This window comes from Hippoglossus hippoglossus, chromosome 22, assembly GCF_009819705.1.
Source record: "Hippoglossus hippoglossus isolate fHipHip1 chromosome 22, fHipHip1.pri, whole genome shotgun sequence".
NCBI lineage: Eukaryota > Metazoa > Chordata > Actinopteri > Pleuronectiformes > Pleuronectidae > Hippoglossus > Hippoglossus hippoglossus.
Window position 1 is genome coordinate 8,924,897 of NC_047172.1, and position 15,043 is coordinate 8,939,939.

The 15,043-nt window shown below is 40.7% G+C and overlaps 1 protein-coding gene across 1 annotated transcript; it reads right to left on the minus strand.

The window, feature by feature from the left end:
• Positions 1-2,045: 2,045 nt before the first annotated feature.
• Positions 2,046-14,749, minus strand: LOC117755955 (interleukin-6 receptor subunit beta; the record flags this gene model as incomplete). Its single annotated transcript, XM_034576151.1, has 16 exons — positions 14,639-14,749; positions 12,903-13,031; positions 11,710-11,857; positions 9,526-9,707; positions 9,281-9,444; positions 8,803-8,968; positions 7,899-7,981; positions 7,366-7,597; positions 6,726-6,914; positions 6,492-6,596; positions 4,517-4,663; positions 4,132-4,263; positions 3,815-3,902; positions 3,649-3,730; positions 2,269-2,914; positions 2,046-2,083 (listed from the first exon to the last, which is right to left on the minus strand). Coding segments are annotated over exons 2-16 (2,460 nt in total), but the record flags the coding sequence as incomplete, so codon positions are not given.
• Between the last annotated feature and the right edge of the window lie 294 nt (positions 14,750-15,043).

Below are 15,043 nucleotides of genomic sequence, written 5' to 3' on the forward strand. Positions count from 1 at the left end.
AAGCCTGAACCGTAAAACTGTCAATCAATCAATCAGTGTATAGCCTGTGAGCTTAATAATCTGTACATGGTGCGACATCCTCTGTTCTTAACCCTCAGTTAGGTTGAGAAAAACTCAAAGAACAGGGGAAAAACCTCAGAGAGAGTCACAAGTGAAGGATCCCTCTCCCAGGACAAACTGAAGTGCAATAGATGTGTCACACAACAAATTCAAGGAATGAATCACTGACAAAATAACAATATTAAAAAAAACATGAGAAAATTATCTAACATTAATGGTGTGATATAACCACGTTTCCCAACATGTCCTCACAAATATAGACATAAAGGTAGACTCACACACACACAAACACACACACACACACATACACGTACACACACTCACACACACACACGCACGCACGCACGCACGCACGCACGCACGCACACACACACACACACGCACACACACACACACACACACACACACACACACACACACACATCTTCTCTTCACTTTCTCTTTCTATATGTTGCCCTCTGGATTTCAGTCGAAAGCAGTGAAATGAAAAATGTCCGGCTCGACCACGTGCTTAACTTTTTGGCTTAAGGCAATGACACGTCACAACTCACCGTAAACAGCCTATAGCCCTAACCTGTTGTACATCGTTAAAGATTTAAAACCAGTTAAGGAAGATTAAGGACTTTAATTCTCCATTTGGCACAAAAACTGAAGTCTGAAGGCTACTTCCACTGTATCAATGTTTGTATTGAGATTAATCCTAAGCATTTCAAATAGTTAGCACTTATTCAAGTCCATTTATGCCAGGAATACAAATAGGAAGATGGTTTGCACTATTCTTTTTTTTTGGCAGGAATCATTTTCATCATTTTATGTCACAGTGATTTCCTTGTAGCTTCCTCAGTTTCAGGCATCTGATCTTTTTTAAGTAAACTGTCATTATGGTTCACTGGAGCACGTGAACAGGACTGTAACAGTCACTGTTTACGTTATTAGTAACACTTGTTGTTAGAAGAAAACGTATTTGCTGCAAAAACCTTTTAGTTCCTTCACTTCTGTTGGAGAAATGAGTCCAAACACAGAATCATCACACAACATATGTTTTCTTTTAATGTTGAAACAGCTGCTCGTACATTGACGGACAGTCTCATGCTCAAACGTATAAATAAAATAAACTGAAAAGAGGTTTAGCTCTGAAGTAATCACAGTTTGTAGCAGTACAACGAAAGTGGTACGACTGAATTGCAGTTGGCAGCATTTTAGCTCTCGCTCTTGTGAAATATTAGAATTTTAAAGAAACACGGACCAACTGAGAGAACTCCAAAGAGGCCAGAACGTTCATGTCCAAACTGTAAATACATAACAGAACAAATATGTTAAGTGCTGAAGGCAAAACTCACAATAACCTGCATCAGTACAGGGAAGCAGCTGCTTGAGTGAAAGGCAAATGATGAATATAAAGAAGTTAAGCTTTTAACAGAATCTAATCAGCTTTAGTTTGCTGTGTCGTTGTTTTTGTTTCATCAAAATTACACTCGTCTGTAACTACAGCAGTTTTACATTCACCAACAAAGTAGAATAGTTATATATATATATTTGTATAGAGGTATTTAAAAAAAAATACATAATGAAAACATCATTACTCATAACACACTTACAGAAATGTAATGACTCAATTACAAATAACACAATTTATATAAATTATACTTGGACTCATTTGCACTGACACCACTTTTTAGTCAATACAGGCTTTTTTTTTATGAACGTGGATATGTTTTAAATTATTTATTTATTTATCGCGTCAAAAAGTGTCAAGACGTTTTTTAAACGTTGATGAGTCAATACAGTGTCCATGTTATTTTCACATTTTTAAAGAACATTAGGGGATCAAAGTCGGAACAATGACTTCACAACTCTGGAAACTCATAGTTCCTCTATTAAATGAAATATATATATATATATATATATATGTTATATATATATATATATCTTTATTATAAATATATATCAGATCAGATCTGATAAAAAAAATATTGGAGAAAAAAATATATAATGGGAAACACAAAATCTATTTTTGATAAACAATCTGCTCTCAAAGTTCTGAAAAACTGATGGTTTTCATAAGTCAAAGGGGTTGTACACATTCTTTAAAGACACTGTAAAACACATTTCACACAGTAAAGCACTTCACAGGCATCATGAGGACATGTAAAAGCCACATAAACAATATGACATTATATATTGTATGCACCTCCCTGTCATGGAATTAAACAGCAGGGGATGTGTGATTATCACACTCAGCAGGACAGTAGGAGAAATCCACAAAAAGCGGAGGAAGAAGAGATGAAAGGTTGGGGTGGTTGAAGGTGTCAGGCTGGAGCGACAGGCCCGAGCTGCAGAGGCTTTGAGGAAAGAGGCGTTTGGGTGAAGTGACGTCACCAGGGTGCGGATGTACGGCCGAGGATGGAGACACACTGCTGACATCAGAGAAGGGAGAGGAGCTTTGGTGCTGAGGTGAAGCTGCACTGCCTCCACCGAGCAGCAGCTTCACATCACTAGTGCTGACATGCCGCCAATCACAGGACTGGTGAGGAGAAGGGGACAGAAGAGGTGCAGCAGGATTTTTGAGAGTGTGAGAGAAGACCACGTTGGAGTAGAGGATGGGGCTGGGGGAGAGATCAGTGGTGAAGGGTTTTCTGAGTGGGCCCCTGCTGAACAACTTCTTGGACATCTGGACACTTTGAGGAACACGAAACCCAGACGAATCCAGAAGAGATGAATATGTTTGATTACAGATGAGGAAATTCTCAGTGGTCTGATCCAGGTCATAGTTGAGAGCCTCATTTTCACCAAACAAAATAACCTCAGAGTTTTCGATTTGAGGCCTCTCTGGTTCCGAGGGCTGCTTCATACTCTGAGGAGGAAAAAATGTTTGAACATCTTAATGTCTTCAAGTTCTCCAAAGCTAAAACAGTATTTGTGGATTTACTGAGAAGCACAATGTAGAAGTTTAGGAAGGTGAGACAAAACAACACCTGCTTATTAACCGCTGCGTAAAACTAAAGCACTTTTTCAAAACAAGAAGAAATTGTCATTTTAAAGACAAAAAAATCAACTTGTACATATATTGTGCTTTATTTTCATGTATATTCATGAATTTAAGTTTATGAAAACAATGGTATAAGTTTAATATGTCAATAATGAGGCAAAGCTTTTGCTGCCGCCTAGTGGTTGAAATGTTAACTTTACTGAACATGCATTGCCTGTTAGTTTTCATCAGAGATTCATTGTTAAGTTTGACTCTTCTAAAACCTTGAAATGAAAATATAAGACAATATATTAATAATAACAGAAAACGCTATACATATACAATATAGACTTATTTTTATATATTATACAATATACAATATATATTTTAACTTTTCAAAAGGCTAAATAATTTACCACAAATGTATTTTAATTCAAAATAAAATACGGTGCCCATCATTGTGAAGAAACACTGTGTTGGTAAAACTTAGTTACTAGGATCAACTCATTGTGTTTTTTTTATTTTTTATTAATTGATTAAAAAATATTGACTATATCCAGAGATCAGCCTCAAGTCAGTATTCAGGGAACAGATGGGCTGATGGGAAAAGACAAGGTTACCTGTGAGGTGGTCTTTGGGATCCAGTGAACCAGACTGCTGTTGGAAGGATCAGGAACGAATTGACACAGCTTCCTTTTTATCCTGCACAGTATTGGGAATATTACTGAATGAGAAAAAGTGCATTTCATACAAAGATTGACTGATTCCAAAAGTATTTATGGATACTTTTTCTGTGCCAGGCACGCCATCAGTGCCAGTGCGAGTGAGCCGGTCACCAGGAGAGAAAGGATGACATACATCATCTTTGAGATTTCCTCAGAGCCTACACACACACACACACACACACACACACACACACACACACACACACACACACACACACACACACACACACACACACACACACACACACACACACACACACACATGCAAAGTAACGTTAAAGCTATAGAATTATATAGTTTTTAGTGATTCTGTATGTGAATGTTTGTGTGTGTGTGTGTGTGTGTGTGTGTGTGTGTGTGTGTGTGTGTCTTCTTCACCTATGTGCACATTAGCAATGGGCCCAGCTGCTCCAGTGCCGGCGTCAGTGTTGGCCTGCATAAAGATGTCGTAGTTTCCGGGCGACAGGTCCTCCAGGGTGAAGCGGTAAACGTTACCAGGAACAAACACACCTGAATAAAAAAGTAAATGTACATTATTAGTACTTAGTAATTAGTATTAGTATTAGAATTATTGGCAATAGGTGATGAATAACACAAATAAAATCAAATATGGAGCAAATCCTGAATCAATTTACCCAAAAACAAAATATGATAAATCTATAAGTAGAATATTTATCTTGCTCTATTGTGCTTTGTTGTGCACTTTGCTCGTTTGTCCTCATAAACCTAAATAAACTTAATATCATGGTTGCGTATCCCTCACTCCTGTCTGGTTGCTTTGCAGCGGTGTAGTAGAGTGTGTAGTTGCGGATGAATCCTCGAAGCAGCTCCACAGGCACAGGACTCCAGCTGAGCTTCACTCTGCCCCCAGAAATCTGCTGCACCTCCACAACAGGACCAGCTGATGGCGCTGTGCAGGCAGAGAGACATGAGCAGGGGGGGGGTGAGGATGACGGATGATTGATTTGACAGAAGCTACACAATTACATTTTCAACTGTTTGTCGTTTTCTTTTCGTCTCGTGCTTTGTCTCGAAAAACGTTCACGTCACTCGACCGTCTCCAGTCTCAAGATCTATAACTGGGACAACACCATCAGGCAAACATAGACAGATGTTTATCAGTATGAGGTCATCAGCTTTTATAATGGACCGACGTGCTACAGTTGATGGCTCCATTTATAACTGACTTCCACTTGTCGTGCACGTATAAAAACCCTCTAATGGTGCACTCCACATGCAGCTGCAGCAACAGAGAACAGCTTCCTCGTCTGGATATTAAGTTCAGCCAGCCGCCAAGATACAGAAGGCAGAAGAGCATAATCGTTTTTTTTAAAGCAACATTATGCAACTACCCCTAACCCTTAAAATACTTGAAAGGGCAAGAAGCTAAGATTTAGAAGAAAGAAACTGAAACAGATTTTTTTTAATACGACCAGGGTGTCGAGAATTTTAAAAGTATGAAAACTGAATTTAAAATTTCTATTTTTTTGTATTTTCCTGATGGCAAGTGCTCTGTCATCTTCAAGCTTGTTTATTTTAAAAGTTTAAAACTTCAAAGTATTTTTTACGAAAAATACCTTAAAATAGCAGCTTCAAATTAGTTTGATGGACTTGGAATAGAGCGAACAATAATCATGTGTGGCTGCAGAGGGCGCTGTTGCCCAGTAAAAATCACCTAGTGTTGCTTTAAATCATTATTTCAGTCCGCGGTCATATTACCAAATATGTGCGTGATCAGCCATGGTCGTGTATCTGAAATGAGTGGACACGTTGAGGAAAGCCATTTATTCCACTTGATTTTCAATGACAGCTCCAAAACACGGGTCATGTTGGTTTTCATGTCATGTGAACACGACGGCTGTGCCTGGCTCAAAGGTTCTGGTCGCTTCTGTGTACTCTGCATCCCACACACAGATGCCAGCCACAGAAGCTGATCACTTGCATCTCAACACAAGTCAACACAGTCGGATTAAATGGCACTACTCCTGATACTCATGTTAAATATTTACCAGTGTGTAACTAATGCTGTTAATGAAAACAGCTGGAGGACGGCCTCATTTGCACTGTGAACACAGAAACCTGCTCTGTTTGTGGAGCACAGTCCTTATCAGCGCTGATTGTGTTTTACTGTAATCGTAGCTTCTGGTTAATGAAATAAATAATGTGATCATTTATATAAAACAAGTTGTTATGAAGACTTTGACCCAGCTGTATTTGGATCATCTATAAATACAACCTGACTGCTGAAAAAACTGGTAAAACTTTTTTGTAAATCAATGCTGGAGGAAAATGCTGCCTTTGATTCCATCTAGTGGCTGAAATGTTGACTTTGATGAACATGAGTAATGTCAGGATCCAAGCTCCACGTTTTTAATTTGTTGACATTGCCGATTGTTTTCCTCGGAACCTAATCCTCACTTTCCTCTTTCTTTTGTGACATCTGCCGATATCTGTCATTCATTTAGTTTAGTCCTTAATATTGATATTGGCATTGCGTCCCCCAAAAATCCACATCGGTCGGGCTCCAGTTTTGTGTAGAATTACAGGAACAGTTGGACACATTGTTTGATCAGTTTGTTGACAGTAATACAAATATAAAAGATTGCCAGCCTTATCTTTTAACGTAAATATATACACTTCACACCACGGTATCACTGTCACTTGCTCCTAAACGAACACTGGGCTCGTCTGGAGCTGCTGTACGAGCAGGACATGACACAGTTAGTTAGATCACGTACCTGCCTGGCGTGTATAGATGTGAAGGGTCCTGTTCCTGCCTGCCCATCGCTCACCGTACAGTGCTCTGACAGAAACAGCATAACGCTCCATCGGCTTCACTCCCTCTGAACAGGACAAGGATAAGAACATGTCAGTCGATATTCACACAAATGACAAAATTAAAAACTAATTGCTCCATTATTTTAGCTCCAAAAAGGCCAAATATTTTACACATGAAGCTTGTGTTGTATTACCTGTTATGACAAATGTTGTATGAGAACTATTCAATCTTTCCCAGTGTAGGACGCTGCCGTCTTTCTCTCGGACAGCAAAATACTCCAAGACAAAGCCACTCACTGATCGATTGGCTGGAGCCGTCCAGCTAACGTTTACACTGTTGTCATCCAGTGGACGGGCAGTGAGTTGTCTCGGGGACGGTGGCTCTGCAGAGAAAACAAGGGAGGGGGTGATGAAGGCGATAAAGTTTGTGAGCAAATGGTGGATTGTAAACAGTATTAATATCTGATTGGAGAATTTGAATATTGAGATTTCTGTATTCCTTCTATTTGGTGCAAACCATCAGATTGGATATTGTTTAATGGTTTTCACTCTCCTACTCTCTCTTGTTACCCTGCCAGAAGGAAGGAGGGTATTCATTTTCACCTGTTTGTGTGCAACATATCTCAACAAAGCATGATTTGATTTTCACCAAACCTAGTGTGCATATAACTAAGGAGGGTATCTCCAGATGATTCACTTTTGAAGCTGATCCGTCAAGTTCAGAATCAACAAAAACATGATATTTAAAAACACATTTTCAGGGGAAATTTTCAGGATTTTCAACCATGTTTCTTAAAATCTCCTCATCCATGAGGAGGATGATCGAGCCCATACCTGTCTCAGAGGCTCTGAAGAGCCATATCTGGGCCTGTGGCGAGGTCCCAGCAGAGTTGGAGGCCGTCAGGGCACAGGAGCAGCGTTCAGCAGGAAGGAGAAAAGTACAGGAAGTACGTGTTTGGTGCAAATCTCTGCAGGTGCCTTGATCGTTCAGAATTTGTGCACTTTCTGTCTGACAAGTCACATTATAGAAGAGAAGTCTGCCATTGGCCAGAACGCGAGGCAGGGCCTGAACCGACGAGAGAAAAGAGGAAACAAGATGTAAACATGAGTGTGAAGGTCTCAATCAGTTTCTTATACAAACAGATTGTTTGTATTTCCAGTTTTCAGTCTTTCTCTCAACTCAGGCCAAACTGTTGCACAATGATTGAGTCACTCCATGGAGACATAAAAACGAAGTAGGACTGATTCAGGAGCAGATTGTGATTAAAAAAGATCAAATCGAAATAATTTCTAAATCTGTAAATCTCAAAACCTGAGCCAGAAAATATGATGTGAGCCCAAATTCTCACACAATTCAAAGGACACACCTTCCAAAGCAGCGAGGTGTGTCTCCACCCGTTCCTGTCTGTTTGTTCCACTTGCCTCCAGAATGCTGGAGCCGCAGATGGAGCTGGTGACAGAAGGGAGGGGAAAGAAAAACATGTTGAGGGAACACAAAGACAAAGAGGAAACAAGTCAAACCAGAAAAATCCTTCACATGTGCCTTTCACCGCAGAGGAAAGTAGATTCAGTTAACACAGCAAAACACATCTCCCTGCAATTTCAACACCACTTTCACCAAAAGAAAACCATACAATAGATTTATTCATAGTTAATTTAGGATTCCTATAGACTCTGGACATTGTTTTGGATGGTACTACTCCTCAGTGCCTCCTGGAGGTTGAGGGTGGTACCTGGGAACTGGCTCTTGATCTTGAATCCTATATGTGAGGTGTGGATGTGTCTTATCCCTGTGTCCATCTGGGTTTCTTTTGGTGGTGCTTTGGTGAAATGGGCTGTGGGTGATGTGGATGTCGGGGATGCAGAGACACTCCTGCTCAAAGGCTCCAGAAGGAGTTACGTCCCCATTAAAGGAGACAGTTGAGGTGGTTTAGAGACATCTGATCAGGATGTCTTAGAGGTACGAATGAGAGGAGACCCCTGGGTAAATCCAGAAAACTGTGGGATTAAAAATCTCCCCTGACCTGGCAACACAGGATCTCCCAGGAGGAGATAGAGGACATAGCTGGCCAAAAAAAAGTGTCTTGTCTACTTATCTCTGCTGTGGCAACCTGAGCCCAGATACATGGCACAAAATGGATGGATGGAGAAAAACAAAACTGTAATTGCATTCATATTTAAATCTGCTGCATGTCTGCTTTCTCTCTCTTCCACAGGAACACCGAAAACAAAGATTCCACGCGTTCAACCAACGCCTGTTTGTCCTCTCACCGTCCTCTGCTGTCCTTCCCTGCTGTGCGTTGCTCCACAGGCTCCAGGGACTCTCTGGGCCCCGGTAACGGTGACGGAGTCTGACGGTGTACGAAGTGTCGGGTCTGAGGAGACAAACTGGGAAGCTGTAGTCTTTCACTGTCACTTTTGTGACCTGGATATCGAGCTGAACGGGGAAGAGAAAGAGGAAAGAGAGGATCAGGTTGTGAGGAAAACAACTCATCTTATGAAGTCTGTTTCATTAAGTCTGTGGAACATTTTAATATCAAGAATTTGATTACCCACTGCAAGAAAGCCTTGCAGCCTTTTCTACATCTTATGAGAAATATTTGATCATTGTGAAACACAGAAAGGAGCAGTGAAGAAGGAGATAAATGATGACATGGGATTCAAGCACCACTGCTGTTTTGGATGTTTTGATGTTTTAAGATGCTCCAGCAGTTATATTCTGTTTTGTGAATATTAGGGAGTGACGGACCTGCCCTTCTGCTGTGACCTCAATTTGGGAATTCAGACTTCCGTTCTTGATGTCAGTGTCAGACACAGCAAACTCCGACAGGGTGCGACTCCAGATCACGTGCAGACACTGAGGTGTCCCATTCACTGGCTTCACGCTGATCAAAGTCACTGGAGGCAGCATCACTGATGAAGATAGAAAGAGGCGGAAAAACATCAGAGGCCAAAACACGAGGGTTCGTGTTTGGAGAAGCACAACACACTCACTTTCAATCCTCCCGGGCTGACAGCGACGATCGGACGATATGTTGCTGCTGCGGCCGTGAGCTGTGATGGCGATGCAAAAGGTGAACCTCACGGACGATCTGGCGAGATCCGCCGTGCAGCTGGTGTCAGACGTGGTGCAGGTGAACGTCTTCAGAGCGGTGTTTGTTGTCAAGGCCACAGCTCTACACACCCCCACACAGATGTAAAGATAAAAACACATATCCAGAAGTACACACACACACACACACACACACACACACACACACACACACACACACACACACACACACACACACACACACACACCTTATCGAACAACAGACTCAGTGAGGGATCAGGCCCAGCGAAGTCGATGCCCCTCCACCCCCACAGTGAGTTCCTATTATCTGAGCAGGACGGGCTGTTTTTATCTGCTCTATTATTCCAGAAGACCTGGTATGTTTTTATAGGTCTGTCCTGGTGGGGCTGCCCCCCCTCCCCTCCCACAGGCTGTGTCACACACCGGCTTCATTCCCCAATTCAATAACTGGTCCTTTCTCCTTTTTATACACATATTAAGCTTTTTTTTGTTTTTCCTTTCCTCAGAAACAATGGCAGAGACGTCACACACAAGCACATTCACGGAAAACACGAATGCTAAACTAAAAGAGCCACACAAAGAAAAACAACCACAGGGGAAGTGAGCGACACTTCCGTTGTGGTTGTATTTCTGATGTGTGGTTTTTGCATTCGTGTTTTACGTTAATGCGCTTGTGTGTGATGTCTCAGCCGCAGCATTCTAGTGTGTTATGTAGGTTTTGAATGTTTGTAAAAGTTCTGCAAAGTTAGAAAGCCCAAAGTTCACAGTAAGGGGAGCTCCTCTCCTTCGCAGAAAACACAAGCTCCTGAAGCTCCTGAAACACGTCGCCGGTAGTCGGCTGACACGTCCGCATCACGATGGCCCAAAACCAAAACTGTTTCAGAGGTTGAAAAGAGATTGAATATCAAAAGAAAATGCCTATGATCATAAAATGGGTTCCGAGATGCAGCAGTGCATGTCTCTTTATAGTTGTGAAGACACTCATTGAGATAATGCATTCCCTAGCCCCTTACCCTAAACCCTAACCCTAGGGTTGCAATTAGGGTTAGGATTAGGGTCGCGGTTAGGGTTAGGGTTGGTGAATGTCTTAGAGACTTGGGAGTAGGCTCTACCCCCACTAATGCGGGCACGCCCGATCGACTGGTGCCATCTATGAGTTTCTACGACCTTGGTAAATTTAGGGTTAGGGTTGCAATTAGGGTTAGGGTTAGGTTGCAGCTAGGTTTAGGATTTGTTGATACATCTCAATGACTTCTCCTGCTTCATCCAAAGACTGGGCAGCTGAAATGTGGAGCCAAAGGCAATGCACTGGCCCACAGGGATAGAGTTAGGGGGTTAGGTTTACGATTAGGATTCTGCTATTATGTCAGATGGTTAAAGATACAGGAAACCACCATATTGGATTATTGCCTACAGGTGCTGGTGAACAATAGATGATTAAGTTAGGAGTTACTTGTCTTCACTCAGTCTTAAACCGGCAACCCTTAGGTTGAAAGCCTGATGCTTTACTGACTGAGCCATGAGTTATTCCCAGATAAATCAACGAAAATGTTGAATAATCTCCCAATGTATAAGAAAGTGAAAGAAAATCCTGGATCTCCCCGCTGATCTGGATCAGAACAAAAATTTCATGAGTTCTTCCCTGACCCATACAAGTTTCGTAGTAATCCATCCAATATTTGTTGTTGTTGTTGAATTTGGCTGGAATAATATGACGAAATGAAACCAGTTTGTCATCCCCTCTGTTGTAAATATCATTACTGACCATAAATTATTCGGCTCCTTTAACACAAACTCTTAGAAAATGATTTGTAGCACAAATTCGAACACACAATTTAATTTACACATTCGGCAATTACATCGGCTACATTATCCTTCATCCGGAGTTGTGTTTGTGTCGCCCTGCAAACGCAATTTTTTTTTATCACTTAATAAAAACATTATTACAATGTATCTTTTTATTCACCTATTGTAAAAGAAAACACTGTAATCACCTGAAAATAATACAATATATAAAAAGTGCAACAATGTAATATTCAACAATGATGTTTAGTCATTTTTCGTGAGTGTGACCTCTCATTTGTTATGATTGTGTTTGGTCTCACCCAGGTATCCTCTGAATTTGGAGGGTGTAGCGTGTTGCTGAGGCGTCTCCGGCCTCCCAGCGGCAGGTGACGTTAGCTCGATTCAGGAACACACAGCCAAGCAGCCGCGGAGGTCGAGGAAGGGCCTTGGAGGTCGTAACGGACGAGGCTGGAGATGGAGAGAGGCCGTGGTTAAAAGCACGAAAGGGCGGATTCTGCTCAGTGAATGTGGAGGCTGCGCTTTTAGTCTGTTGTTTGGCTTTTTGACGTCAGGATCCAGACAAAGTGAGAGGTGTGGGGCTGGATTTATTCTGTGACTGCAGTGGGGAAGCAGATGTTTGAACAAATGAATGCAAGATTTTCCTGACAGGTAATGGATCTAAGAAAAGAGTAGAAAAAAGGAACTGTGGACAATTAGCAGGAAGGAAACAAGTAGAACTAGCATCCTGCCTGATAAACCCGATCAAACATTGGAGAAATGACACCTGAAAACAACATAACTATCCCTGGTTGCTGGTTTTTTTTCAGTTTGATGTACCTTTCCAGGAAACCTTTGATTCTTGGCAACTTTTGTGTGATTTTTTGCTGATAAGGTTTGTGATCATTTTGTCTCAGACTCAGAAATTAATTATATTTTTTGGGCAGCGATGGGACAGATCTTCAGAGTCTGTCATGTGGGGCCACAGGAGATGTCTTAACCAATAACGTATCAGCCTCAGCTGTCAATCATGACGTTCCACTCCATTAAAACCAAAATTAACAGAAACATGAGCACTTAAATAAACATCAGTGTGATGAGAACTAAATTACAGAAACAAAAAATGCACTTTCAATGTGCTTTAACTCTTTTGTTTGGTCCAATCTGCTAACATGATGGAGGCAGAGGTTTATGACCTGTTCTGCTGACATCAAGATACTCTCAAGGAGCTGTCATGTCATCCATCTTTAAATACTATCTCCGGTTGCTACATCCCAGAACCTGTAATCTCCACAGACTGATAACAATGATTATTCTCTGGAAAGAGGTTTCTGAAGTAAACGGTTTAAAACACACGTTGCCGAATTGAGGTATAAGGTTTCTCCCGCTTGGTCACATCATCTAATTTAACTATTGATTCATCTTCCAGATCCAATTACTTATATCATCCAACCATGGAACACAAATATCATCATTTCTGAGTCTGGATTAAGATGGAGGGGCCACTGAACGTTACCCAGGGCGAGCCCAGCCCCCAGCAGACAGATCCACACCAGAGCCGACCTCCGCTCCATGAGCCCAGTCTGTCTTCTCCCTGCAGTATTCCTCAGTGTTCCATCACACTAACAGCCACTCACCTCGGAGACTGTACAAGAACAGGAAAAAAACTTTAAATATTTAGTGGTTAAGCTACATTTGATCACTTCTTTAAATTGTGTCGGACGTCAAACAGGTCTCATGCGAACACGTTGGGGTTTTCAACGTCTATATTGTACATATCTAATTCTAGTGTTTATAATATTTATATACTGTGATACAACAGTATACAATTTTTTTTAATTCTTATATTTATGCTTAAGCACAAACATACCACAGCAAATTCCTTGCATGTGCAAACCTACTTGGCTATAAACTCTGATAGTGATTCTGATTCATCTATTTAAAGCCAGATTGTGAAACATAATGACGGACGTCTGCAATACACCCTGTTTTATTAATAGATTTTACTGTCCCTGGATCGAGCTCATTTGCAGAGCAGGTGGTTGTGATGATGATACTGGATGGTCCCACTATTAAACACAGATTAGCAGAAGGCCTGTATACACCTTTGATAAATGGTTTATAACACACTGATATCAGGCTGAGGAACGACCTGAGATAAGGTTTGTAGATTCAGTGATTAGCGATTAAAAGTAAAAGGGAGTGGTCTCTCTTAGGGTGTGCATCTTCCTGAAATATAATTATAGCAATGGTAATAATAATTATAATTCTTAGTATTATTGTTGTTGTTATTGTTGTGCTTTTTTTTGCAGAATTCTAATGCAGCAGCACGACCAGAAACTGCATAAATGAAGAAGAATTAACAATGAGACATTTCCCTTTGAAATGTAATGGAAGTAGCCACAAATATAAAGCAGCATAAAAAAGGTAATACTCAAGTAAGACAAGTCAAATATGTGCATTACTTAATTTAATACTTTCCATGCAGGACTGATGTATTAGAGTATATAAGAATAATAAGAATAAGAATATTATTATAAGAATATAAGAATGTATAAGAACAACCTGTTATCATTACACGTCAACTGTTCCTGAGCTGAAGGTGACGCCATCAAATCTGTGTTTATTTGTTTGTTTGTGACCTACAGTCCACAACACAAGTGTGTTCACTTTACATCAATTAACATATGAGGGATCAAATCCCTGCTGCCAGTCGCCCATTGGCAATACAAGGGATTATCAATCGATATTGCCTATTAATAATTAACTGGTGCCAAAGAGAGAAAAAAAGAAAGAATAAGTAACCCTATTACATTTATTTCCTCGCGGCACATTTAATATCTTTATTATCTTGTGCGGACTAGATAATTAACTTGTGCCGAGAATATTGTCGTGCACACACGTTATCTTATACACACAATATAGATTAAGAAGTGAAACCTTGACATAAGCACTCAAACTACAAACAGTAAAACAAAGCATGTTAAGATAAGTTCATTGCTTACATTTGAATTAATGGGTTCTTTTTTAGTTCACAGTTTTATTCAATCATTAATGTATTAAGTAGAACCTCAAAGGAATAAAAACCATGGATTCTATTTGGACTAACAGTCTCTCAGTTATTCTTCCCAGTTGATTTCTTATTTGTTGGACAGAATAAACTAAAACTAAACAACAGGTTGTTTGTGACTCTTCTCAACAACAGTGGTTAACAACAATAGAAACAGATGAGTCAAAGTCTTGTGCACTTACCGGTGCGAAGTTAGAACCAAAGCAACACGTGCGTGTTGGATTCCATCCACACAGAATCAAAGAGTCAGAGCTGCTGCCTCTCAGCTGTAAATAAACACGCCCATTTCTGCTCTGTGTGTGCTTCCCAACCCGGGGTTCGAGGTCCCCTGGAGGAGTCATGGACAGCTCCTCCAAATAAGCCCAGTTTTAGTGGGAGGATGGTCTTTCGAAACAGTTCAGTCAATGGAAGTGAAATAAAAAATATTACTAAAGGCACTGATTTACTGTTACTGAATTTGGTAGTTTAAAGATAACCGGGTCACAGTTCTCCTAGCCAGTGTGCACATTCAAACCCATGGATGCAACCTTTGTAACCTATGGATGGAGCAAGGGGCCTTTTTACTCATCAAAAGGACAGTAGGTAGA